The sequence below is a fragment of the Cnephaeus nilssonii genome (assembly GCF_951640355.1).
Source record: "Cnephaeus nilssonii genome assembly, chromosome: 21".
Classification (NCBI taxonomy): Eukaryota; Metazoa; Chordata; class Mammalia; order Chiroptera; family Vespertilionidae; genus Cnephaeus; species Cnephaeus nilssonii.
In genome coordinates, this window is record NC_137092.1 from 13,803,861 (window position 1) to 13,830,918 (window position 27,058).

At 51.5% G+C, this 27,058-nt stretch overlaps 2 protein-coding genes across 6 annotated transcripts; both read right to left on the reverse strand.

Moving 5' to 3' along the window:
- Positions 1-3,762: 3,762 nt before the first annotated feature.
- Positions 3,763-9,281, reverse strand: ECM1 (extracellular matrix protein 1). The gene is made up of 12 exons (XM_079761494.1): positions 9,102-9,281; positions 7,832-7,882; positions 7,650-7,751; positions 7,457-7,522; positions 7,259-7,369; positions 6,902-6,961; positions 6,746-6,760; positions 6,314-6,612; positions 5,441-5,815; positions 4,709-4,929; positions 4,457-4,544; positions 3,763-4,055 (listed from the first exon to the last, which is right to left on the reverse strand). The coding sequence occupies exons 1-12, from the start codon at positions 9,160-9,162 to the stop codon at positions 3,825-3,827; spliced, it is 1,680 nt and encodes a 559-aa protein (XP_079617620.1). The 5' UTR covers positions 9,163-9,281; the 3' UTR covers positions 3,763-3,824.
- A 1,103-nt stretch (positions 9,282-10,384) lies between these two features.
- On the reverse strand, positions 10,385-27,054 carry TARS2 (threonyl-tRNA synthetase 2, mitochondrial). Of its 5 annotated transcripts, none has more exons than XM_079761763.1 (19): positions 25,133-26,693; positions 23,738-24,108; positions 23,007-23,203; positions 22,575-22,698; positions 21,094-21,218; positions 19,789-19,906; positions 19,607-19,671; positions 19,272-19,350; positions 18,089-18,235; positions 17,814-17,912; positions 17,306-17,523; positions 16,718-16,880; positions 16,383-16,520; positions 16,163-16,240; positions 12,736-12,836; positions 12,420-12,521; positions 12,175-12,247; positions 11,527-11,641; positions 10,385-10,743 (listed from the first exon to the last, which is right to left on the reverse strand). In XM_079761763.1, exons 2-19 carry the CDS (start codon positions 23,810-23,812, stop codon positions 10,595-10,597), a joined length of 2,166 nt encoding a protein of 721 aa, XP_079617889.1. In that variant the 5' UTR covers positions 23,813-24,108; positions 25,133-26,693; the 3' UTR covers positions 10,385-10,594. The 5 variants fall into 5 exon arrangements, 4 of the variants coding, with proteins under 4 accessions (XP_079617889.1, XP_079617890.1, XP_079617891.1 ...); XM_079761764.1 differs by lacking the exon at positions 10,385-10,743 and adding an exon at positions 10,758-10,919 and having other exon boundaries at positions 25,133-26,695; XM_079761765.1 differs by lacking the exon at positions 10,385-10,743 and adding an exon at positions 10,763-11,238 and having other exon boundaries at positions 25,133-26,695.
- Positions 27,055-27,058: the final 4 nt, after the last annotated feature.

The following is a 27,058-nucleotide window of genomic DNA, read 5'->3' on the forward strand; positions in this document are numbered from 1 at the left end:
TAGTTAAAAATACTGTAATGTTATTGCGTACCCTATTATATACTGTACCTTGCTATATACAGTACATGCTTATAACCTACATACTTGCACATACATTTTGTGTACAGAGTTATACACACAAAATCAGGCCTGCTGTATTTTATGAGTGACTTAAGGTATTTCCAAAGTTATGTTGCGTACGTAACTTTTGTCTTACACACTGACTTTAGAACCTAACTTTAGTGTAAGGAACAACCCCATTGCTGATGGACTTGAGGTATTGAGGAGGTTTGGTGGGTGATTGGAATAGGAGGGAGAGAAAGAGGAATTAATGAAAGAATGATATTCTCAGGTCTCCTGCCTAAACAAGTGAGTAGACAGTGGTTCTATTTATTGAGATGGGACCCAGCAGGGGACGAACAGTGGAGGGTAGAAATGATGAGCTCCTTTTTCTTGATATTGTATGAAAATTTTCAAAAATGTAGAAAAGTTGACAGGTTGTACAGCTCATACACTTACCACCTAGATTCTACAACTCATTGCTGTGTTTTCTTCTTCACCTCTTCCCATGTACCCAGAGGAGTTCGTTTCAGAGCAAGCTGAATTAGTATCTAAGTGTCCTGTCTAAAAGGCTGCTGGTCTAGAGTACAGAAACACGTTTAAAGAGCTAAAATCGACCAAAAAAATAAATAAATAAAACTTTAAAAATTACAATTTCAACTGGTCTCTTGACTCTACCCTCTTCAGCTCATCTATTCCTATCCACCTGTCTGTCCATTTAATGTATCTTTATTTAAAAAAAAAATCTGTTCACATCACTTTTCTTTAAAAATTTATTTAAAAATTTATTGATGACAGAGAGGGAGAGAGGGAGGGAGGGAGAGGTTGTGATTGGCCGTTACACTTATTCCTGCACGCATCGGTTGGTGCTTGTATGTGCCCTGCCTGGGGATGGAACCTGCAAGCTTGGGGTATGCAGATGATGCTCTAACCAACTTAGCTACCCCTTGAGGGTCTCTGTTCACATGACGCGTCTTTCGCAGTCCTTCACAGCTGCTCACTGCCAGGCTGGCATGACTTCTAGTCCTTCAGGATCTTCCAGCAGGCGTGACTAAGTCTACATTGCTGACCTCATGCCTAGCTACTCCCCCACACCGTTTAGACTGCTTAGTGGCTCCTCAAATATACCAACCATACTTTCTGCTTTATGGCCTCCTCCAAGACATCCCTGAAAGCCAGGCTGGGACAATTCGAGTCTCCGCAGAGCTAAAAATCCTTGAGGATGGTGTTGAGTCTTTTATAGCCAGAATACTTAGCACTTTGCCTAATACAAAGCGGACATTCTGTTTTACTGTAGCTGAACTTTGTCTACACACAGGGCTTTGTAAACCTCCCTTTTCCTTCCAGCAAAATCCTCCTCAAGCCTGAATTCATTCAGGATGCCTTCCGGGCCCCTCCAAGTAGTGTGGGACTCTGACTCCGTTATCCACCGCCCCTGGACTTAATAAATCATATTTTAATAGTTTATATTTTAATAGTTTACCTATACAACTGCAGTACATGTTAACGCGTTCGCCTTCCTTGGGAACTAACAGCAAACCTACCCACGCTTCCAGGCTCTCTCCAAAGCACCTCTTCCATGTAATAGTTCACTGACCCCTAGCGAGAATGACTTCCTTTAACTCAGCTCCTGGTGCGTACATCTTGTTAGCACTGACGTTCTTTTTGTGGTTGTTGCTAATCCTCACCCAAGGATATTTCTCCCATTGCTTTTCAGAGCGAGTGGGAACGAGGGAGGGAGGGGAAGAGAGAGAACATGTGAGAGAGGCCTATGAGCTGGTTGCCTCCCACAGGCGCTCCAAAGGGACAGGGGTTGGCCCTGCAACCCAGCTACATGCTCTTGACCGGGAATTGAACCCGCGACCCTTCGAGCACTGATAGTCTCTCACAGCTGCTTCCTATTGCTGTCCGGGTCCCTTCCTCCCCGCCCTGGTAGGCTGACACTCCTAGCGGCTGGGACAGCGGTCCTGCTCCTCACGGACTCCCTGTCCGTCCGGCACCTGCCGCTGCGTTTTGCAAACTCCGCCTAAAGCCTCCTTCACCGATCGCCCGCTTATCCCTCTACTTATTGGGGTTCAGCCCCTCCCTGCGAGCGCCTCAGGACCCGGCTGGGACTAAGCGAGGGGGGTGGTGGTGCTGGCCCCGCCTCCCCGTGCCCAGTCCCTGGGTCCTAACGCTCCAGGGATCGACGCCGGATATCCGCTCCGGCGCAGTGACGTTTTAAGAGCGCGTGATGCGTGCGTTGCCCAGGTCGCCCCTCATCGGGAAGTAGGGCTGCTGGTGAAGGGGTGGGGCCCAACGCGGATCTCGCTCGCTCATTGGCTCCCGTGCTGACGGACAGGTGAAGGAGCCACTAAGATGCTGCTTGCATCCCGGCAAAATATAAATAAGTAAATAAACAACAGGCTGTGGGGAGGGGAGCGGGATGTCTGCTTGGGAGCTGCCGGGGCGCAGCTTGTTCATTTTGTCTTAACCTGGCCGGGAAGTCCCGTTTTCTGGGCTGTTGTCCTGACAGCGGAGTCGCCACAGACTCGAGTCTTAATTCCGATATTTCCAGCTCTGGCTTCCTGGGGCAGCCTCCGAGGGCTGGCCCGCCGCCCTGTGGTCCATTTTAGGTCTGGCGGCTGTAGCCCCCTCGCCTTTGGCCAGACTTGCTCCCAACTGGCCACCCAGGAAGTTGCCTGGCTGGCTGCCACTTAGACTTGGTAAAAGGAAAATCTGAACACATTCTCTGCCTGTGACCGCCGGTGCCCTCCAGGGCACAGGCGCCAAGATCCTCTTTAAAGCACGTGGCTGAGGCATTCGTGATGAGCTCCTGCTCATCTTCCCAGTCACATCTCAGAGGGTCACCACCAGGGTCAGGCCCTTTCAGCTTTGTGCTTGTGCTTGAGGCGTCCCTTCTGCCTGGATGGCGCCTGCCCCTTGCACCCTGTTTCGCTGCTGGAGAAGCTTGACCTCACTCTGAGGCCTTCCCCAGTTCACGTACTGCCCGCAGCCCTGCTCCCACCTCTGGGCTGAGCACACAGGCACGCTGGCTGTTGTGCCACACTGCTTATCACACCTGCTGGGTACCTGGAACGTGAGTGACCTGACGGAAGGGACTAGCACAGTGGACGTTGGTAGTTCAATAGATGGGTATTGAATGAATCAATATGGACTCTGAAGATCAAAAGTGAAGATTAAAAAGTGTCAGGCCGGTGTGGCCAGTGGTTGAGCGTCAACCTATGAACCAAAAGGTCATGGTTTGATTCCCAGTCAAGGCACATGCCTCGGTTGCAGGTCTGATCCCCAGTGTGGCTTGTGCAGGAGGCAGCGGATCAATGATTCTCTCTCATCATTGCTGTTTCTCTCTCTCTCTCTCTCTTTCCCTTCCTCTTTGAAATCAATTTAAACATTTTTAAGTGTCAGGCAGGGCTGTGGTATTTTGGGGGTTCACCAAGGACATGAACCACATCTTTTCCACTTCTGAATCTTGATAGCTATTTAACAAGGTGACCATCCTTTTCAAATATGTGAATAAATTCAAGATGACAAATAGCGAAGTTAAGCCATTTATTTATGGTTCCATCACAGCCCTGGAACGACTTCTGCCCCGTGAGGGCAGGGCAGGGGGCCTCAGGGTTCAGTCACTGAAGAAAATGCCAGCAGGCAGGCTTAGGAGGGTGTGTTCGTGTGTGAGACAATGAGGACACCAAATCCCAGAGGTGTTTACTGCAATGCGTATTCAAGGAGGGCGGGGCGGGGTGGGGTTCGCCCAATCTGATCCTTCAAGGCTCTGGGGTGACTCACTTTTCCTTGGGTTCAGAGGTGGGGCTGAGAGTTGTTCCCTGAGTTGGGTCCTGTTTCCCCTGGCCCTTGGCATTCCCCCAGTCCCCAGCCACGAGAGCCACGTTCCTCAGATAATTGATGTTGAAGCAGTTGGTCTGTTCATCCCCAGGATTCATTTTACAGCAGAAGGCAGGGTCTCGCCAGAAGTCACGCTGGGGACCACACAGGTCACTGATGAAGGATGTTTTCTGGTGGATGGGAAGAAGAAAGCAGAGACAGTGAGGGAGGGGGTCGTCAGAGGTCAGGCATGGAGACTTGGGTGCCCAAAGTCGCCCTTCCTTCAGCTTCTACTGCTCCCTTCCTGGGTGCCAGAGAGAATGCAAGGCTGCCTTGCACAACTAGACTTCCTGTGATGGACAGATGTGCATATCTGCAAAGGCTGGAGCTTAATAGGAATGTAGCAGTGGGGAGCAGGTCAGGTCAGGAATGAGGACTTCTGGAACCAAGAAGAAAGATCTCTCCCCCTAGTCCTCATTATTTCTGTGGACTGTTTTGAGGTCCTAAAAGTAGGGGTAACCTCCAGGTCTAGTAATCTCCCTCCCCTCCCCTGCATTCCCTTGGAGATGTGACTCCCTGCACCCACACTCACCTCCTCCTCAGCACAGCAGGCTTGCTCTGGAAGGGGCAGCTTACAGCAGCGGTCAGTCATGTTTCGGATTAGCCCAGGAATCTGCTTACTATGGTGGGAAAGGGCAGGGGTCAGGGTCTTCAGGAAACCCCAGGCAGTAAAAATGGTGCTTGGAGACAATGATTTTGATCTTGCCAAGAGTGCCCCAGAGGATGTCCCAAAAGGAGATTTTTGGGAAGGGAGGAGAGTTGGGAGGAATTGTACAAGACTTACTGCTTGGAGATAACTCTTTGGTCTCCACAGATATAGTCCATGATGTTGGGGGTGACTCGGCTGAGGTCAACGGTCAAGAGATCCCGGTCATAGTTGGGGTAGGGAGCCTTTTGGGCAAAGCATTCATCGCGTTTCGGGCTAGGAGGGTACCGGCAACATGAGTGGTGGTGGGTCTTTATAGCCATTTCTCGCTCACAGTAGCCATCGAGGGACTCCTCCCACTGTGAGACAGAAGAGGGAAGTCAGAAGCCTGGACACTTGGCCCCTTCTCCCCACACCCTCCACTTCCCTTGTTGCCCGCACTCTAAGGAGGGGGCCTCCCAACCCAGGTGCCAAAAGGGAAGGACAAAGAACCAGAGGGCAGGGGGCAGCTGTGGAGGTGGGAGGTTGGGGAGGTGGGAGGTGGAAGCACAGGTGGGGTTCGGAGCTGGCCACGGGAGATGAGCTGGCCACGGAGAGGGCTGGGTGAGGCTAGAGCTGGATGGATGGACGGACGGCAGACAGGTGCACGTGTGGGATCGTGGGTGGACGAGGCCAGGAGTGCAGGATGAAGGCTCAAGACGAACAGACTCAGGTGACGAACACAATGGATGGACGGACATTCACAAGCAGACGGACGGGTAAACATGTTCACAGTGGGGAGGCACGCGGAGGAACGGAGCAGCGGGATCAGAGGTCAGAGATGGGCGGGCAGGCAGGCAGGCTCTCCGGGGGGCTGGGACGCCCACTCACAGCCTTCCGTGTGCAGGTGTGGTTACTCCCCTGCCGGCAGCAGCGCTGGAACTCCCCCTCCAGCCGGCTCAGAGCCTGCAGCTGCCTTTGGAGGTGGTCAGTGGGTGGGAGGTTGCGGGGCACCGAGCGGAAGCGTCTTGCGTGGCAGATGTTCTTGATATTGTCCAGTGTGGGCAGCCCCGGGGGGAAAGGCAGCTCGAGGCCCGCGGATATGACAGGCTGGTGGCTGGGGCAGGCCGGGAGCTTGTAGTGTGGCCGGGGAGCTTCCTCCTGGAAGCAGGAGAATCGAGCCTCCCCCTGCTGTTTGCAGCACCAGTGGGGTCGGGTCTTGACCGAAAGCTCGGCCTCACAGTACTGGTCCATTGTGTCCTCCCACTAGAGGAGAAGGTGGGTCAGCCTCGCGGCCCCGGCCCCATTCCTGTCTTCCTCCCGGCTCCAGGGAAGGACTCTGGGCGGTGAGGGCGGAAAGCAGCAGAGCAGCCTCTGCTCTCCACGGTAGGACCAGTGAGGTTTCTGCACACCCAGGCCTCGGCCTCCAGTCCTTCACACACACACACACACACACACACACAGGACCAGTGAGGTTTCTGCACACCCAGGCCTCGGACACACACACACACACACACACACACACACACACGACCAGTGAGGTTTCTGCACACCCAGGCCTCGGCCTCCAGTCCTTCACTCACACACACACACACACACACACACACACACACACACACACACAGGACCAGTGAGGTTTCTGCACACCCAGGCCTCGGCCTCCAGTCCTTCACACACACACACACACACACACACACACACACACACACACACACACTGTCTGGGGTTTAAAGGACACCCCAGGTCTAAAAGCCCGAGCCTTACCACAAGTTTTGCACAGTCCATGCGCTTTGCATAGTAGTGACAGCGGCAGCAGCGGGAATATCCCGTCTCCAGCATATTGAGGGTCTCACCCTGGCGACTGAGGTGGGAGTAGCCAGTCTGTGGCAGGTTCCAAGGGCCATACACCACATGCTGGCGATTCGGACGGCAGATCTGGTCCAGGTTGTCTGGAGAAGGCCGCCCAGGAGGGAAGCCATCCAGCCGGTAGCCCCAGCCCCCTTGGGGCCGGCCCTGTTGGCAGTGCTGGCCTGGACTGTGCTGCGTGATGGGAGCGGGCTTTTCTAAAGTCGGGAAAACCGAGGGGAGGGGTAGAGAAAGGCTGGATGAGTTGGGAGGATTGAAAGGACTTGGGGTTGAGGAGAAAGGATTGGGAGGATATGGGGGAAGAGAAAGAAAGGAATTTGTGGCTCTTACCTTCAGATTGAGTAGCTGAAAGGAAAAGAGAACCATTATTGTCCCCCTGAGTCAGGCCTGCTCCCTGCACTGCGTCCCTAGGCCCAGGCGCCCTGCCCCCTCTGCAGGGTCCTGACACCGAAGCAGGGGGACCCACAGGCCAGAGCCGTCACTCACCCTCGCCCTGCTTAGGTGGGCCGGTGCTCTCCTCCTGTGCGGGGAACGTTGGTGTGTCTACTGCGGCGGAAGAAGACGCATAAGCAAAAGTCACATCGGGAAGGCTCTCTCTAAAAGCGGGGGACCTGGCCAGTTCCCATTCGCAGAGAGGGTCTCAATAGAGAAGCAAATGAAACTAGATTCTATTCTTATGCCAGTTGATCTCCGACTTTATAAAATAGGTATTATTTCCCCAACGTGACAGATGAGGAACTAAGGCTTGGAGAGGTGACTTACCCACGTTTGCACAGCTAGTCAGTGGCACAGTCCCCAAAGCCAGGGCAGGCAGAGGGTTAGAGAGAAGAGGGAGTCACTTACGCTCCTTCTGTTCAATAGGGCCCTGGGGAGGGGCCAGTTCTTCTTGGAGAGGGACCACGTTCCCGGGGGCAGCGGGGTGCTCGGCCTGGCTGCCTGACAGAGAGAGGAATCCTGAGGGGAGGACACAAAGGAGCAAGGATCAGCCTGATGCCAGCAAGATGACAGTGGGCTGGAGGCGAGGGAACTCCGGGCACTCACCACTCTTCACGAGGAGCTGGGGCGAGAACAGCTCCTCCACTTGGTCAAAGGAGGAAAAGGGCTGCACTGCAAAAGGGGAGGGTGTGAGGAGCCAGGTGCGGGGACCGGGCGAGGCCTGCTCTCCCCTCCCTCCCTGAAGACAGGGGGGAAGGCAGCCAGACTAGAAACCCGGAGGGGGAATGGGTGGACTTACCTTCACTCTGTCCCTCAAAGTCAGGGTCGTGCAGAGAGATGTCAGGGTGATCCCTGGGGAGGACTCGTGTCAGGGGTGGGGAAGGGGGCGCTGCATAGCCAACTAGAGGCAAGAAGGGAGACAGTCAGAGCCTACAGTTCCTGCTTGACCCCCAGTCCCATGCCACTCCCCCAAACGCTTACCTTCTTGATGGTACTCTGGCCCCAACTCCCTCTGCCTTGAAGGGTTGAAGCCTGGAGTGAGGAAGGGGGAGGCAGGGTGGTTTGAGAGGCCCTGCCTGGCTCTGAGCACGGGGTGGGGAGGAGGAGAGATCAGGAGCACAGGGAAGAGGATGAAGGCACCAGCAGCCCCTCCTTATTGCTCCTGCCCCGTGTCCCCTAATCCATCCCCCCAAACACTCCTTGACGTGAGTCACTGGGCTCTGCGCAAGCCTGTGATACTCTATGACAGCCTCACCCCTACCAGACGCACCGCCCAGGGTCTCCCAAGCCCGGGCCTACGGAGAACGGGACCTACGGGGCGGGAGGAAGGCCCCCATCTCTGTCAGGGTCACTCCCTCAGGACTTCTGGGCCGCCCTCCCACAGCCGCTCTGCCGGGATGCTCCCCTAGTTCTCAGAGGGAAAGGTCTGAACCTTGAACTGATCGGAGCCTTGCCTGTCCATTTCCTCCGCCGACCCTCCTATTCCAGGGCCTTCTGACATGAAGCCTACCCAGCAATGTAAGCTTCCTTCACCTTTAGCTACTCCCAGGTCCTCCTTAGGTTAGGTCTCCATTGAGGACGGGGACTGCGATGATTCAGGACTGAGGCAAAGCACCCCTCAGCCACAGGGAAAGGATCGCCTGTAGCTGACCTGCAGTCACGAAGACTAGGGGCAGCGAGCGGGCCTTGGGCAGATAGACTAGAGCTGTGATGCTCTCCCCAGCTTCCCTCGGGAGCGTTTTCTTCAGCATCCACGCAGGTCAAGTGTGTGTGCCAGAGGGTGGCTGTGTCCAGGCCCCTGTGCACGGGCACCGTTTCAACTCTTCTCCCAACCAGGCAGGGAGGTCGTCCAGACTCTAAGTCAGCAAATTGGTTTCGAGCCGCCTGGGGGCCCTTCTTCCACCTTCCGCTGCCTAATTGGTCCCACCTACATCTCCCTCAGGCAGAGGCCTCCCTCAGCGAGTCCACCTCCCCACCCGCGCCCCAGTTGGCCTTTGACTCCAAGTTTGCGTTTCTTGGCAGCAACCACTAGGCAGTCTCTAGCAGCAGCCGTCTCTAGCAACCCCTCCTGTGCCCCTGAGCCCTCCCTGGTGAAGGGCTTCAGGCCCAGGCCCACCTTGGGCCTGCTCAACAGCAGGAGCAATTGGAGAACCAACCTGCTGGTGATGAGCCACCTAGGATGGCTGGACTCAGGCCCAGGCCCCCGCTGGCCAGGACCCCTTCCCAAGGGCTGACTCCAACCCCAACTCACCTCCTTCAGAGGCTATAGAAGTAACAGCCAAACAGGCCAAGACCAAGGCTGCTCTGAGCATGGTCCTGGGGCAGTGGCCACCCAGGAGGTGTCTCCTCAGGTAGATCTGTATCCGAAGGCCTGGCTGCTGGGAACCTGCTCCTCTGGTTGCTGCTACTGCGGTAGTGAACTTCAGGCCGGCTCCCTTCCTTTTATATGGCTTTGTGGGAATAGCTCCCGCCCTCCTCAGCTTCCTGCCATGACTCAGTCCCAGCTGCTCCCCCTCCGGCAGCCACTCCTCCCAAACTCACCCTGAGGCATCCTGAGAGGCTTGAGAAGAATGGGGGTAATGAGAGGGGAACAATTTTAGGACCCCAAGATGTTTGAAAGTTTATTTTGTGCCTCAGTTTCTCTGTTTGCAGGTGGAGAAGGGAACTGACAACCTGCTGAATTGGGGTTGGGGAAATGGGCACTAAGGAGTTAAGTGGGAACAAGACACCTACCCTAGGGGCTCCCTAACCAGTGAGAGGCCTGGGCTGCCCTTTTTATTAACTCTTTTTCTTTTATTGATTTTAGAGAGGGAGGTATTTTTTTGTTCCACTTGTCTATGCATTCATTGGTTGGTTGATTTTTGTTGTTAATCCTCACGGAGGATATTTTTCCATTGCTTTTTTTAGAGTGGAAGGGAGAGGGACGGAGAGAAACATCAATGTGAGAGGGAACATCCCGATGAGTCCCAACCAGGGCCGGGGAACCTGCGACCATGGTACGTGCCCTTGACTGGAATTGTACTCGGACCCTTCAGTCTCAGGGCCGACACTCTATCCACTGAGCCAAACCAGCTAGGACTCAGCGGGCTCTGTGGCGCAATGGATAGCGCATTGGACTTCTAGTGACAAACCAGCTAGGACTCATTCATTGATTCTTGTTATGTGTCCTGACCAGGGATTGAACCTTCAACCTTGGTGGATCGGGACAGCACTCTAACCAACTGAGCTACCTGGCCAGGGCCTGGGTTGTCCCTTAACTTATTTTTTCTTTTCTAAAGTTTATTGATTTTTAGAGGGAAACATCGATGTGAGAAATGGTTGCCTCCTGCATGCACCCCAACCCGGGATCGAACCTGCATAGGTATGTGCCCTGACCAGGAATCCAACCCACCCCCTTCCAGTGCACAGGATGATGCTCCAACCAGCCAGGGCTGGGCTGTCCCTCTTCACGTTCCCCATCGCCCTGGGACAAGAGAGGGAGACGAAGTCAAACCCTCTTTATCCCCCACCAGGAGTCAGAGATGACGACACAACCCCAGAGCTTCAGGTTTATTATGTTTAGTTCCGCTCTCCTATGCAAGCAGCTGTGGCTTCCCCCACATCAATCTCTTTCCGGAGAGTAGATTCAGGCCTCCCCACAAGTTCTAAAGGGTCTGGGACTCCAGACTCTGTCCGTCAGGTGGGCCCCGCCTGTGTTCAGAGGGGCTGGTGGCTCCCGCAGGTCTGTCACATCACTATGCAAACTCAGAAAACTTCCTCGGCGTTTGGGACCCTGGAGTTCTGCAGCTCCAGCAGCCGTCCCACAGCCGCCGCCAAGTCCCGTTCTCCAAGCCGCCGATTGTCTCGAGTCCGAACGTTCACTGTTCTGTTGCTCTGCTCCTTCTGGCCAACCACTGCAAGTGGGGGGGGGGGGGGTATCTCAGGGCAGATGTAACCCACCTGGGGTATCTCCCTTTGCAGAAATGGAAGAGGCCTAACCTAAGTCTTTAGAAAGGGTGAGAACAAAGCCCAGATGTGGTGCGGGGACCGGTATATTACTGGCTCTTGCTCTGCAGCTCTCCTGCTCGTGCTGAGGAGATAAGAAGGTCGGGAGCCCGGGGTCAGAGATAGTAGGGTCAGCCAGAGCTAGACAAAGGTCAGCTGGCCCAGAGAATGTATGTGCACGTGTGTGTGAGTGTCAGAAAGGGCAGGTGGCGGTGGTGGGAGGCTCGGCAAGCCCACGGGGCTGTGGGCAGCGGAGTGGGTGTGGAGAGCTAGAATCAGGTTATCTGGCGGAAGACTTTCTGCTCCTGGCTTTCATTGGAAAATGAAAAAGGAACAGGCAGAGCTACACTCGTCTCCGTCTCCGTAAGGCCTTTCTCATCCAGGAGGGCTGACGCCATCTAGGTCTAGAATAAACAAAGCTAACTAATTAAGGCCTTATTAACCCTTCCTGTCCCTTTCTCTCTGACACTCCCTTGGTGAATTAACCTAACAGACAGCTATGAAGGATCAGAACACTGTTCTGTGGGTCAGAGGTAGCTGTTGGGGTGAAGAAAACTATGGTGCAAATGGCTCAGGCATCCTGGCTCCTGTCCAGCTCAGGAACTGAGCTCCAATTAAGCCAAATATGCAGATGACCAGACTTAATAAAAAGGAGAACAGCGTACGGGGCGGGTGCTGGAGCTGTCACTCACCAAACTGAAAATTGTAGTTGGCGAGCTGGGCCCCGCGGACTCTCCGGCTGAGGGTCTGACCAGAGTCAGCGTCCAGGTCCCCGACCAGTCCCCCCGCCCGCAGGCTCTGCTGTACCTGGGCAGAGGTTTGGTGACAGGAACTTAATTAAATGGAAGGCTGAGGAGTAGAACAGTCTGATACCAAAGCCCCATCTGCTCCTCCTCTCTCTGCCTCAAGGCTCTCGGGGTCTCAGACACCCCTCCTGTCTCCACATGGAGGCCCGGCCCTCGCCCCTGCAGCCTGTGCCTGCCTCCTGCTGGAGCCCAGCCTGCAGGTTCCCTGGGCTGCCTGCTTCTGGCTACAGTCTCCCCAACCAGCTGCTTGACTCGGGGTCAGCCCATAGCCTTACTTCTCCCGAGAAAGCAAAGGAAAAGCAACATGTATCCAACCCCTTTCTGTGCTCTGTCGTCGGCCTCTCCTGTGTGTTGATTTAACTGTCACACATCTCCACGAGGAGGGACCAGTCTGTTTCTCAGATGTGGAGTTCCCAGCACACAGGCCAGCAGCCTGCGAGCGCTGTGCACCTCCCACCCAGGTGGCCTCTTCCTGTGCACTTGCTCGGGTCCCTATTGGTCGTGCTCAGCCCTGTCCTCGCCCCCCATCCTCACCTCCCGGGCGTAGTCCTCTTGCTCGGCCCCCACTGGGAGGACCATCACCTGGAACGGGGACAGCCACAGCGGCCTAGTTGGGGAGAACAGAGGAGGGCAAACGCCTTATTCTGGCTCCGACCACGAGGGCGGCTGCAGCGAGCAGACTGGAGAAGGCAACAAGCTGGAGTCTGAAGCGGGCAGGGTCTGGGGCAGGCACCGTCCTGTCTGAGCTCAGAACGGAAGTCTGGAGTCAGGGGTCTCACCATCTCCCCCCACAGCTCTCCGCCAGCACTCCCAGCATTCTCTCCACAGAACCCAGAACTGCTCGGTGAATGAGGACTGGACGCTCCGGGGCCCCGGCTCGCCTTAGAGGGAAAAAGAAAAGTGGGTGGAATGGAGGAAGTAGCACAAATTGTGCAATCAAGATCACCTGCCAGTTCTGAGAAACATTCGGGCTCAGCAGGGGAGGGGGTGCAGGATCTGGTTCCTTTCAGGGCCAAAGGGGGAGGGGAAGCTGTTCTCCAGTGATTCCATGGGCGGCCGCGGGAAGAGGGAACTTGTCCGGACAAGGCTCGGTACCCCTTGTACTGGAGGTCAAATCTCAGGGGCAGCTGGAAGTCAAGCTGGATTGTCCCGCACTGATGGGGCCGGCCCAGGGCATCGTGGAGGTGCACGTCAATCTGGAGGAGAGAGGGGAGGGCCTGTGAGCAGCCAGAACCCGTGCCCTCCGGTACCTGTGCCCCCCCCCCCCTTTCCACCTTACCCAGGCTGCTCTGAGAGCCTTCTCCAGCGGGGCCTCGGCAGGCACTCTCAGTGGTGTAATATGAGGGGACACCAACAGTCACATGACTAACCTACACACTCCCTGGCCTCTCAATTCCTCGAGCGCCTCATCTCGGAGACCTTCACCCACACCCACACTGTGGCCGCACCTCCGGAACGGTCCACCCTGCTCTGATCCGTCTCTTGGTTTTCTAGCTCTGACAATTACTCCTGCTAATAGCTCTTCAATGTCTAGGTTCCTTAATGCTTCTTTCTCTCCCCGTTCAGACGCCTCCCGCCTTTGATTCTTCCCTAGGCAGCTGTACCCACCCTCCCAGGTTCCTGACATCATTGTTCCTATCACATCCACATGGCAAACTCCCACCCCGGTGGCACCCTCCCCTCCCACCTCCTTGGCACTTAACAGAATGGCTCAGCGCTGCCCAACATGTCACACACACACAGATGCAGAACGGATTGATGCCATGCAAGTCCCTGCTTCAACCTCAGCTGGACCCTTGCTGCTGCCCCCAAGTCTGTGGCTGCTTTAACCAGCTGTGTCCTCTTCTCCTCGAGGCTTTTCAAGCTTCCCCTCCTCTCTTCAAGGCTCACCTCCCTCACTGAAAGCTCTCCTCCCCCCATTCCCATCTCACCAAATGACTCTTTCCCCTATTTCATGGAAAATTCAGACAATTACTATCTTGAGATGGAAAATGTTTCAAACCCTGTAACCACACCCATGAACTTCCTGGCATCTCCCCCAGCCTTTCTGTGTGCCCCCAAACAAGGGCAACGGTTGTTCTTCGGTGGAGGACTTTCAAAGCCACCCTTCAGTGGAAGTTCCCTCACTGAAACCCCTTCGACAACTTCAGCTCCTCCCTGACCCCAACAGGCACCCTCTCGATACGGCATTTAAACATTCTCAGGTCTCTCCCCTCATAAACATTCTGACCGCACAGGCCCTTAGTGACTCTCTTTTGCCTTTTAACAGCCAAAGTTCTTGAAAGAGTTAGGTTCATTCATTCCCTCACTCTCCACTTTACCAAAAATGGTCCTGCAAAACCTAACAGCTTGAGCTCCGCCTTCGCTCTGGTCTTTCTAGAAACCCAGCTCTGCTCTTTCTGTGCCAGACAGCGTCCTCAAGGGGCAGGCGCAGTGCAATTCATGATGACCAATCCACTGGACCCGGTGAGGTGGCTTTCTCGCTTGCTCACAGCTTACTGTCTGCTGTCTGCTCTGCCTCTCCTTGGGCTGCATGAAGCAGCAAGCTTTTACCAACGTGCTCTGCTGGCAATGCTCTTACCAGGGCTGCACCAAAGGTCACCGCACTTGCAATGAAGCAGAACATCCCTGGCCCGAGCTTGTTAGAGGAGCTGCCACTGCCTGTTGTATCCACGCATCTCTGTCAGTGCCTAGCCTGCTACGATGAGAATTCTGTCTGTGACTCTCCCTGCTTCATGCTGCCACATAAACAAAGTTCTCCACGCAAAGGGTCACACAGTTTGCCTCTACTGAGATCAAGCCTGCGTAAGCTAAGCACCAACCAACAGAACATTCAGAAAGTCACTGCTCGTAACACAATACAGGGTGGGGCACAAGCAGGTTTGCAGTTGTTCATAAGGAAAAGAATGCAATTACTAAGTATTACAGGAATAAACTGTTTCACACACAACGGTAAACCTACTTGTGAAACAGTTTACTCTTGCATTACTATTAATTACTGTATTCAAAAGTAGATATGACTGTAGACCTACATTTGCCTCACATGGTATACTGTAGATTTCTTACTCTGCAATATTCCTCTGGAAGAAACCACATTGTTGGACCTTGTTTAATGAATTCAGGATTACTGTTGAATTCATTAATTAATAATGAAGCCTGTTTGCCCACTGTTTGTGAGAAGATACATCCAGAGTATTGCCTTTATAAGCAGACTGGCACCAACAGTTATTTTAACACCCAGCTAAGTTATATACAAGTAAACATTATTAGCAGCTGGTACTTTTGCTAGCGGTTGTTAATTCCAGGTGTGAAACTGAAAAATAACATTTTCCTGGCATGTTAAATCAAGCCTTTTAAAAAGTTTCCAAGAAAATTTTTCTGTCCTGGGTTGTTAATGGTTAAGGAATTTTGAATTTTGTGATAAATTTATCACATTTTTTTTTAGATCCTGCTGTGCCTTTATCATGAAATACATTTATTTGTCTTATAAAAATAGCTCTAAAATTTGTTTCAACCTAATTGGTAACCTGAGTTTATATCTAGCGTGAATTCATTATGGTATTATTAACATATGTGAATTCAGTATATTTTGAGGCAGTATTCTTTTGCCATTCATGAATTCTTTTTTAAAAATACATTTTTTATTGATTTCAGAGAGGGAGAGAGAGATAGAAACATCAATAATAAGAATCACTGATTAGCTGCCTTCTGCACACCACACTGGGGATCCAGCCTGTAACCTGTTATGTGCCCAGACTTGGAATCGAACCATGACCTCCTAGTTCAGTGGTCGGCAAACTCATTAGTCAACAGAGCCAAATATCAACAGTACAAGGATTGAAATGTCTTTTGAGAGCCAAATTTTTTAAACTTAAACTTCTTCTAACGCCACTTCTTCAAAATAGACTCGCCCAGGCCGTGGTATTTTGTGGAAGAGCCACACAAGGGCCAAAGAGCCGCATGTGACTCGCGAGCCGCAGTTTGCCGACCACGGGCCTAGTTCATAGGTCCACACTCAACCACTGAGCCACACCGGCCTGGCTATACAATTTTTAAAATCTTTATTACTTGCCTGATTAGAAATGTTTAAAATATTGCAAAAATTTTAATAATGTAGTAGTTTTTATAACCAATTTTCTTCTGTCTGCATGTAATTCTGATTTCTTAAATATATTCACTGAATCCAGCAGATACTTTTCAGTTCTCCCCCGACCCCCCGATTCTTCCGCTTCTTCCAACTCGCCATGTGAGTCAGTGTTCCCCGGCCCCCAGCCTCTGCCTCCGGCTCCCTCCTGAAGCACCTCTTTCCTTGGCCAACAATCACGCTTCGCATTAGAGCCCTGCAGGAGGCCTTCCTGACCCTCCTGGACAGCAGCTCCCTCAGCGCCTGCAACCACGGTCCTCACAGACAAGTCCCACGGGGCAGGGACTCTATCGCTCTTCTTTACACACAAGTTTAAAAATTCCTTTTTATCTGTTAAATACTTAATAAAACAGAAACTATCCAAAGCCCCCAGCTTACCTTGGGCCCATAGAAGGCACCATCTCCAGGGCTGAGGTCCCAGGGCTCTCCAAATCCTTCCAGGGCCCGCTGAAGGACCTTTAGAGGGAATGAGACAAGAGGACTATGAGCAACACACCCTCCAGCCCCCCAAGTGACCGCCTCCGCCTCTCCTGAGGACCCTGACTCCCAACTGTTCCCCTTCCATCGGAGAGTGGTTCATCCACCCGATTCCCTGCACCTGCTCAGCCTGGTCCCAAAGGCAAGGCTCTCCCAGGAAGCCAGCCGGCCGGGTGGACAGTGCCAGGCGGAAGGAGAAGCCCAGGACAGCATAGACAGAGCGGAGGAAATCCAGGCAGCCCCGGATCTCGGCTTCCAGCTGGGGGAGGAAGTAAGGGAGGGTGAGCTGTGTGCTGGACAGAGCTCGGGAGTGAGGGTAGTTTGGGGCACACAGAGGAAAGTTGGGGATAGCACGTAGCTGAACTGTCATATAAAGAGGGCAACTGCGGGTCAGGAATGTTGGCTCATGGGGAGAGGAGGGGTGAGAAATGCCTTGATGGAGCTGGGGAAGGCCACCTGATCCGGTGCACAGAAGATGTGAGCATCGTCCTGCTGGAAGCACCGCAGCCGGGTCAGTCCTCCCAGACTGCCAGAGGCCTCGGCCCTGTGAAGGGCCCCAAAGTCTGCCAGTCGCAGGGGCAGCTCTCGCCAGGATCTGGGCCGGTGGGCGAACATCAGGCTGAGATTGGGGTGGGAAGGGGTCAGTGCCACAGGGAAAACTAGCTCCCGAAGACTGCTTCCTCTCCCTGCACCCTCAGCTAAGGACCTCGCCAGCCTGCCGTGGCCTCGGAGTCCTGCCAGTCCCCACTCATCACAACCGGAGCCCTGCGTGACTCAAAGGCGATTTCTCAGCAACAACAACAGACATCACTTACTGTGCGCCTGTTCTGTGACAGGCGCCGAGTTGGGAAAAAACCTTAGACAGCACTCCAAACCCTTGATGTTACACGTAAGGCACTGAGGCGTAGAGTGGTACAATGATCTTCCCGAATTCACATGGTTAGCTAGAGGCAGATTCAAGACTCAAATCAGGTGCCCAGCCCTCTTCCCAGATGCTTCCTGACACTTAGTATTTAGCAGCCTGGGCCTCTGGCTCCAGCTCACCAGTGTGCAGGGCAGTTCATGGGCTTGAGGGCGAGTGTGTCTGCAGGATGGCTGGGCGAGTGGTCACTCTGGGAGCTGGTGGGCCTGTCAGAGCTTGGGGACTGCAGGGCAAACATGTCTTCCTGATAATGCTCCCAGTGTCCTGACAGCTCCCAGAGTTTCGTAGAAAACAGTGTGGGTGTTTTTACTTCTGAGAAACCACGGCGGGTGTACTCGGCCTGGAAAGGGGGTACAGACAGGAAAGGTCAAAGTGACTGGGGGAGAGAAGGGAAGGTGGCAGCTGTGTGACTCTCCTGGGCCCTCAGTCATGCTGATCACAGCCACAACCTACTAAACACCATATTAACTCTCTGTTCCCCAACGGGACCACACATTTCTAGTATCTTAATAAAAATCACCAGCATTGACAAAATTTATGTTTATGCTTCTAATCCCCCCTTTTAACACTTGACTTCTTCTAGGCCCCCAGCCCCTCCCTGGTCTTCCTCCCCGACTGGGCCCCCCTTACCCTGATAAAAGACACCAGCGCATTATACACCCTTGTCCCCCGAGGCAGGAAGAAGCAGCTCCCAGGACTCAGTTCATGGAAGAAAAAGAGCTCCTGTTCCTGGGGTCAGGAAGGGCAGTGGTCACGTCAAGGGGGAAGCAGGGGCTTTGGAACCCAGAAGAAATAAGGGAGGGAGCGCTCAGTCTGCTGCATTCCGAGTCTGCTCCCAACGTCACCATCACGTTCCTTCCTCTCGTCCCAGCCCTTCCCATCAGCCCCCGCCCCAATCTCGGTACCTTCCCAATGCGCCGGTGGTCCCGTAACTCGGCCTCCTTCCTCCATTCTTCCCAGGCCCTCAGCTCCTCTGCTGTGGGGAAGGAAACCCCTGACACCCTCTGCAGCGTCTCGGGGGCACCGGAAGCCTTCCATAAGGATGAGGAGTTCTGTGGGGGGCACGGGGAGTCCATGGGAAGACAAGAGGCTGAAGCCACCCAGCTTCTCTTGCAAACCTCAAAGGACAGTCTCTGTGGGCTCCACAGTTCTGCACTACTTCCCCCACCACCACCGCGGCGGGGCCTTCACACGCTTGTGATGCTTCTAGCCTCCAAAGTGCCCGGTTCTTGATTTCCACAGCGTCCCACTCAGGCCTAACGTTCTCCTGAGCGACTCACTACTGCTGCCCTGCCAGCGCCCGGCCTTAGTCCCTCCCCTTCAGTGACTGCTCAGGGGATTAACCTGAAGATCTGGTCAAGTGCCATCCCGCCATCCCCTTACCAGTCTCCCACCCTCTCCCCTATCTCGGGCCCCGTGAAATCACCTGCCTCTGCCCTTCCCAATACAGTTCTAATGAGAAACAGCCTGCACGTTACAGCACTTTCCCTCAAACACTTCCTCCTGCGTTCGTTGGCTCTGTCTCTGGATGTGGGTTTACTGGCAGGAATGAACAGTCTCTCTCCATAGATGGGGAAATAGGTAAGGAGATGTACCCAAGGCCACACACGTCATTAATGGCAGAGCCAGGACGAAGCACAGATGGCTAGGTTTCAGTCCGGCGCTTTTTGTTCTACATATCTGCCTCTCTCCTCGCCCTCTGCTCCCACTCTCTCTAATAACTCACCTTGCCCAGGAACAGTGTTTTCATAAAAGACATGCCCTTGACTTAGAGTATTCTCCCCGTGCCTGTCAAATGGTATTCCGCACCCCTCTGTTCACAGGAGCCGGCCGTGTAAGACCTTGTCCAGCCGGCCCGCGCCCTCCCACCCCATCTCCTTTAGCGCTGATGTCCAATTATGGAAACTGAGTTAGCTCCTGGGCCTGCCATCAGACTCAGTTTCTAGAAGGCAGGGACTAAGTATCTTTCTCCCTCTGGATTCCCGGCTTAGCTATCAGCAAGGAAGGGGCTGAGAGGATTATCTTCCCATTCCCCTGCTACTCCAGGGAAAACAGGAGTTTCCACCTAACCCTGTCCCCACAACTGACCGTGAGCAGCTTCAGTCCTCCAATCTGTCCGGTATGCCGAAGGTGGGGGCCCCGGCAAAGATCAACCAACATGCCACACCTGGGAGGAAGAGGGGCCAGTCAGTGGTCTCCAAATTCCGGAGTTTTTAGTTTTCTCCCTCTCCTGGCCTTTAGCTGACAGACAGAGGAAGTAAAGAAACGTGCTCCACAGAGAGAGCAATGGGGGATAAAAATCCATTCCCGTCCATTTCTTTTTCAGGAGCAACAGATTAGCTTCTGTCTTCTTTCCCTTAGCCCCCCTCCGGCCTTGTCAGTGCAGCCACCTCCCCATTTCTCTCCGTCTCCACCACTCTCACCCATAAACTGTTGCTGTCGGACCCGTCACTTTCTTCTCGATCAGGCGGAGCTTAAAGGGGTTATCCTGGAAGAAGGGATGAGTGAAGACAAGTCTTTATCCCCAGAATGCCATCCCGGGAGAGAGCCACCTCGTCCCTCAGGCCTCTGATCTTCCTCCTAAAACTGAGTGTTTCCAACCCACCTTGAAGAGCTGGCGAAGCTGATCCCGGGAAGCCTCTAGCCTCCGGAAGGGCTGAGCAGCAGCTGCAAGTTTTTGGCAAATTTGCTCCAAAACAGGCAGCTCTGAGCCCCGGATAGTCCTGGGAAGATGAGAACTGGTTGGTTTGCATCCTCTAAGCAGCATCACCTGGTGGCATACCTGTTGGCTAGGGGTGAAATCCTGCCCTCCAGAAACATCTAGAATTATTTGCTCTTAGACAAACTAACAGAAAACATAGGAAATCAGCTACAAATTTTATAGCTGGAGCAAATGCTCTATGTGTAAAATTAAAAGTTGAGTGCAGCCCCCAACTGGCTTGGCTCAGTCAGCCTGTAGGCTGAAGGGTCCCGGGTTCGATTCCCAGGCACATGCCTCAATTGCAGGCTCCATCCCCAGGAGTGGGGCATGCAGGAGGAAGCCAATCAATGATTCTCTCTCATCATTAGTATTTCTCTCTCTCCCTCTCCCTTCCTCTCTGAAATCAATAAAAATATATATCTTTTAAAAAGTTGAGTGCAGGCAATGTGGATGGACAAAATTAAAGCAATAGTAATGGAGAATGAAATAAAAGTTGAAGAACTCCTAAAGGCTAGAGAAGATGTTTTAAGCACATCAGGCCTGGAGGCCCTTCCCCCAGCTTGCTCCAAAGTGAACATGCCCAAGACCCCAGAAAAGGGCCTCAGAAACCACTCCAATAACAGGGTACAACCTTTCAGCTATAAGATGAATAAGGTCTGAGGAGCTAATGCATAGCATGGTGACTGTAGTTGATAATTCTGTATTGTATAGCTGAAATTTGCTATTTGCTAACAGACCTTAAGTGTTCTCACAATAAAAAGGTGAGGTCATCCTGGCTGGTTGCTCAGTGGTTAGAGCATCAAAGGGGCTCAGGTTCAATTCCTGGTCCCAGGCACATACCTGGGTTACAGGTTTGCTCCCCATCTCCAGTCAGAGTGTGTGCAGGAGGCAACCAGTCCATGTATCTCTCTCACATCTATGTTTCTCTCTCTCCCTCCTACTCCCCCTCCCTTCCACTCTCTCTGAAAAGCAATCGGAAAAATATCCTCAGGTGAGGATTAACAAAAAAACAACACAAAAAATGTGAGGTGATGGGTTAATTAACTAGATTGTGGGAATCCTTTCACAATGTATATGAATATCAAATTATCACAGTACACACTTTAAAAATATTACAATTTTGTCAATTATACCTCAAAAAAACCTGGGGGGAAAAGGTAAAGTCTCAAAAGAGAAACCATCCTTCTCCTCCTCCCTTGCACTGCTCACCGTTCCTTTCCCAGGAAGAAATCATGGTAGAAGCCACACTCTGTGCTGGGCCCTCGGCAGAGGACAGCACCGAGCAGTTGTTCAGCTGCTGCCCCCAGGACATGGGCGCTGGAGTGCCAGAACACCTGGGTTCACAGGAAAGAAGTCCATGAGTCCTAACCTTCTCCCTTAACCCAGTGGTCGGCAAACTGCGGCTCGCGAGCCACATGCGGCTCTTTGGCCCCTTGAGTGTGGCTCGGCGTTAGAACCACTTCTTCAAAATAGACTCACCCAGGCCGAAAACCGACTTCTGCGCATGGGCCACGAAGTTTCAATCGCACTGTACGTGCACGCATGCACGTGGTATTTTGTGGAAGAGCCACACTCAAGGGGCCAAAGAGCCACATGTGGCTCGCGAGCCGCGGTTTGCCGATCACTACCTTAACCCCTCGCTCTCGGATTCTCTCCTCCGAGAAGCTGGTGTGAAACCAGTATGGCTCTTCTAGGAAAAACTATCATATAATGGAGGTGGTGACAATTACATAGTGAGAAGGAAAAAAAAACAAAACAGAAAAGAAAGCAGAGGTCAGTAGTAACGGTGCACAGAAGAGAGTACCCTCCTACCCCACTCCCCGGGTACCAGGTCAGAGGAGGCCGGGCAGCTTTGCTCTCCTGTAACGTCTCTTATAGGGCTTCAGAGTAAGCTACTCTGTGAAGACTGCTTCTTAAAGGCTCTGCTCAGTCTTTCAGGCCTTTTTCTTGCCCCCTAGCTCAGGAATCCAGTGTGATGCAACCACTGCTTTAGGATTTGGTCATCATTTATACATAAGTGACATGAGAACTCAATTTTTCTGCATCCTAATACATGAGGTCTACATTACCTAAGCCAGTGGTCGGCAAACTCATTAGTCAACAGAGCCAAATTTCAACAGTACAACGATTGAAATTTCTTTTGAGAGCCAAATTTTTTAAATTTAAACTTCTTCTAATGCCACTTCTTCAAAATAGACTCACCCAGGCCGTGGTATTTTGTGGAAGAGCCACACTCAAGGGGCCAAAGAGCCGTATGTGGCTCGCAAGCCGCGGTTTGCCGACCACTGACCTAAGCTGACATGAAGAAGACAAAATGGGGACGTGGCTTGGTTGTATGCTCAGTTGTGGAAGCCACGTTAAAATTAAATATATGCTACAGGTGACTTATAATGGGTGTCTCAATATCATCCTGTTTTCTTTTTTCTTTTCTTTTTTTCATCCTGTTTTCAATGTATTACTTCCCCCTTTCACTAACACAAATGATGTCCGCTTATAAGAGACCCAGGCTTAGTAAAAACTTTCATCATAAGTTTCCAGCTTAGCTAGGAATAGTCAAGACAAGCAATCTGTGGTAAGTCTCCCTCCCAAGTAAAAATGGAAAAACTGAGGCAAAAGAAATTGTTAGAAACACCCACTTAAATATCTCTTAGTTTAGTAGCCACTGTATTTGTGATAAAGAAGAAACTTACTGCTTTCCCCTCTGCAGAGTCAAACGTCAGAAATCTGAGGTCAGAATCTGTCTCCAAGGGCCGCTCCAGATCATAAGGTTCTCCATTCACCTGAGCAGCCACTGCAGTATCTGCCAGGGTTGAACTTCATCAATGGGGATGGGGTGAAGATAAAGGAAAAGAGGGTTACAATCCACATGGAAAAAGAGGGACTCAACTTGCAAAGGGGGAATGTGTTACCAGAGCAATAGAACCTATTGTTTCTCCTCCCCCCTCCCCCCAGGACAACAGAGGCAGGACAGAGACTCTGAAACTAACACAGATAAAGAACGAAGGTAGGAAAAGCTATCTTGATGGCACGGAACAGAAACAAGCAGTTTTCTTTCTCTGCTCAGGTCCAGAGGACGCAGAGGGAGAACAATAATACCGGTAGGTAGAGAACGGGCCTGGTACCTGATCTGCTGGGCTAGCTGGTAAGGGGTTGTGTTCCATGCCACAGCCTCCACCTTCTGTCCTCCGGGAAGTGCTACCGTAATAGTCCGGTGTTCCTTCTGTGCCATGCTTGCTAACCTCTTTACCTGAGCAGCCCATAGCTCCTCAAAAAGGCCAAGCCGCTCTACCAAACCGGGTGGAGGAGTCGGCACAGCTGCCTGGAGGGAAAGGCGTTAGGAGGTAACACAGGTCCCATCAGTTATTCCTGGGATTGGGGATGGTGGGAGATGAGGATATTGAAGTGGCCGTGGTCCTAACCTCTAGTCTTTAAAAGGAATGGATGCTACAGGGCCCTACGTTAGGAGTCCTGGCTCCCCAGGCTGTTGACCTTAGGAAAAAGTGCCTCAAAAGGCTAGGGTAGCCCTGCCGCAGTGGCTCAGCCGTTGAGAATCGACCCATGAGCCAGGAGGTCATGGTTCAATTCCCCGTCAGGGCACATGCCCGGGTTGCGGGCTCCATCCCCTTTGTGTGGCGTCCAGGAGGCAGCCAATCAATGATTCTCTGTCATCACCGATGTTTCTATCCTTCTTTCCTCTCCCTTCCTCTCTGAAATCAATAAAAACATATAAATTGAAAAAAAAGAAAAGGCCAGAGTAGCCGGTCCGGGACTCAGGGCGGGAGCAGGGGCAGGGGGTCAGGCTGGGTTAAGAACCTACACCTTGGGCTTTGGGGGGTTCGGAACTTTGGGGTACCTCAAGCGCCGTGTGTAGCCCGCAGGCTTGTAACCCTGGGAGACGGAGCCGCCGCCACCTCTGATACAGCCCCATGTTCCTCCAGACCGGTGCCTACATCCCCAAATTTCTCCGCCAGAAGATTCCTCATTGGCCTCTGGCCCGACAAGGCCCATGCCTATTGGTTACTACAGCTGCCACTCTAGCCTAGAACCACCACCCCCAGGAAATGAGAAGACGTACGTACACCCCACACAGCAACAGCAGCGATGTGGGTGGTTCCGGCCGATGGGAAGACTTACGCGGTTACACCGGCAATCCCGAGACCTGCAGTTTCAGCCCAGAGTAGCAATAAGAGGTCCTGAGGGTTTGAGGACAGGAGCAAGAAAACTCTGAAAAAACAAACAAACAAAAAACTCTGGAGTGAGAGTGGGAGAAAAACGGACCAGAAAGGGCAGTCAGTAATTTCCACGTAACCGTATATATTTTTTACATAGTCTTTACTAGCAAGTAGGAAACACTTAAGAACATAGATTTGAAACCAAATGGACCTCGTGTAAATCCTGGATCTGCCTGCCATTCACTATGTAATTTGGAGAATTTGTTTTTTATGCTTCAGTTTGTTCATCTATGAGATGGGAATCATAGTATTGCTCCCAATTGTTGAAGTTTGTTTTATGTAAATCATCTAATATACTGCATGGTATAAGGTAATGGGCAACAGTATGGACAAACCATTAAAATAAGTTAATATAACAGCTTTAAGAGCTGGAGCAGAGCCCTCACCGGTTTGGCTCAGTGGATAGAGCGTTGGCCTGTGGACGAAGGGTCCCAGGTTCGATTCCAGTCAAGGGCACATGCCTGGGTTGCGGGCTTGGTCCAATGTGCAGGAGGCAGCCAATCAATGATTCCCTCTCATCATTGATGTTTCTTCCTCTCCTTTCCTCTCTGAAATCAATAAAAATATATTTTAAAAATCTTAAAAAAAAAAAAAAGGCTGGAGCAGAGAATCTGCAGAGGGCACTTCCTGGAGTTCCTTCATACTCGTGCTTAAGAGACCTGTAAATCTTATAGATGAGGAATTTAAAGTCAATTGAGTGCTAATGCTGGATTTAATCCAAGTCTTGTACTTTCCTACCACTGGTAATAGTGTTTACTTCAGAAAGTGGTGCCTGACCCAGAATCTTGGCTCTCTGCTTCCTATGCAAGACCTTTGCCTCTCATCCCCATTCTGGCTCTCAACTTCCTTTAGCCTTCTTTTCCCTTTCCATACTATATCTAGGATAAAGAACTAGGTATATTTGTTTTATCTTACACAGTAAAAACAAAATCTCAGTCAGATTTTAGTAAAGTGAGAGGGAAAATGGACTTGGAGCCAGCTATGAGGTTCTCAGTGATTCCCATTAGTGCCCTCACCTGGAGGTGGGGGTGGTTAGAGTTGGTGCTCAAGTTTCCGGTGGTGATGGAATCAAGGACTGAGGAGGAAGAGCTGTCAGAAAATGCTGGTTAATCTAGGTTTCCGGAGGCCAGAGGTTCTGTCTGGGAAAGACAGCAGTTGATCTGAGTCACAGGCACCATTCTAGATCTTGGCTCCATCTTCTTACATGTTAGATACCCTGAAATACAAAAAGAAATAAGACTGTGGAAGAGGGATATCACGTGTGTGTGTTTGTGTGTGTGTCTGGGAAAGGTATTGAGGATTTTTAAGTGGCATTCACAAAGTGTGTCAAGAGGCAGAATCCTTTCCATAGCTCCACACCAAAAGGTACAGGAGTGTTACATTGCAGGTGCTCAATAAATTATTGAATTAAGAATGTACCAATCATTGTGCTAGTATTGAGTTGAAACTCCAAAGGATACATAAACTGACATACATTTTTAAATCATTCTACCTTGTCCTTTTTTTGTGTGGAGGGTAGAGGGATGGTGGAATAAGTAAGCTCCATTATTATGGCAGCTTCCTATACTCATCCCTCAAACATTTATTGGCTACTCACTACGTGCAATGCACTGAGCTGTGTGGTCAGGGGATGCTGATCAGTCAACAACTACATCATTGCCTATGTAACCTGTGTTGCAACGAAGGAAGGAAAGAACTTCAAGTTATTCAATTTCTCCCTCTGTAGCAAGCAAGCCAGCAAAAGCAAGCTAGCTAAGGCCAATGCATTAATCGCCGGTTCTGCTACAATTTCTGAATTGTGCCTACTATGTCTCAGCCTCAGGGAATTTTAACCAGTTAGTCTGCCTGGGAAGCATCCCTAAAACTGCTCTTACTTCTATCCAGAGTATCACTGAACGCCTACTATGTGCCAAGTGCTTGTATTCACTATCTTAATTCCTAGAAAAAACCCTGACTAGTAGTAGCTCTTCTTATGCTCCCTTTATAACATGGAAAATTACCCTCAGAGAAGTCACAATCTCTGAATCCAAAGCCTATAGACCACGCCATGCTCTGCCGCCTCTCAGACACCAGAATAGTCAGAAGGCATCACGTTTGGTAGCACGGCTCTGCTCACTCTCCAGGTGCACTACTGGGAGCGTGTGGGGCCCAAAAGGCTTTAATATAGAGGTTGGAGAGAGGAGTCCAATAAAAACCAAGAAAAGAGGCATTTTACCAAATTTTTTCTAGCAGACTAAAGATAAGGAAAAAGAAGTGCTCAGGAAATAATGCCAGATTTCACAGAAGTCTAGGGAAAAGGGAATCCTCAGTTAAGGGTATCCTAGACCCTTAGTCAAGTTTTGGGAAATTCTCAGTTTTACTTCACCTTTAAAATAGACATCTTAAAGTTAGCTAAAGCTTTGAGGTGGTATTGTTATAATCTTATACAAGAATGCTCTCTGCTGAAGGTAAAATACATTTTCCATTTGCCAACAGGTCAACACATACCTCCAAATCTATCTTAGCTCTTAGAAGCAAAGTTTCCCTGCATCAAAGAGACAGAAAAGATATTGGAGGTAAAAAAGATAAATTTAAGAAGATAAAATATATAAAAATTTGTATCATTGCCATCAAATGCTTTTGAGGTTCACCCAATTAGCCAAGTAGCTAGAGGTACAGCAGGTGGTGTGGGGAGTTTTGGTTTATTAAAAATCCTTTTCCCTTAGCAATAAAGATCTAGGATGGGGCCAGGCTTTTTACTTTAACATTGCTTTAAGATGCCATGAAGAGAGAAAAAGTTCAACCAAATTTGCTGAGTAAATAAGGGGGAAAGCTTCCTATTAGGAGCATGGAAATAAGTTGAACTTGGCTTTGAAAACAAAGCCTTGGGTGCACCTAAAGTCTCTAGTTCCCTTTCCCCTAGACATCTCCTGAGTCTATAGAAGAGAAACAAGGCAACAGCC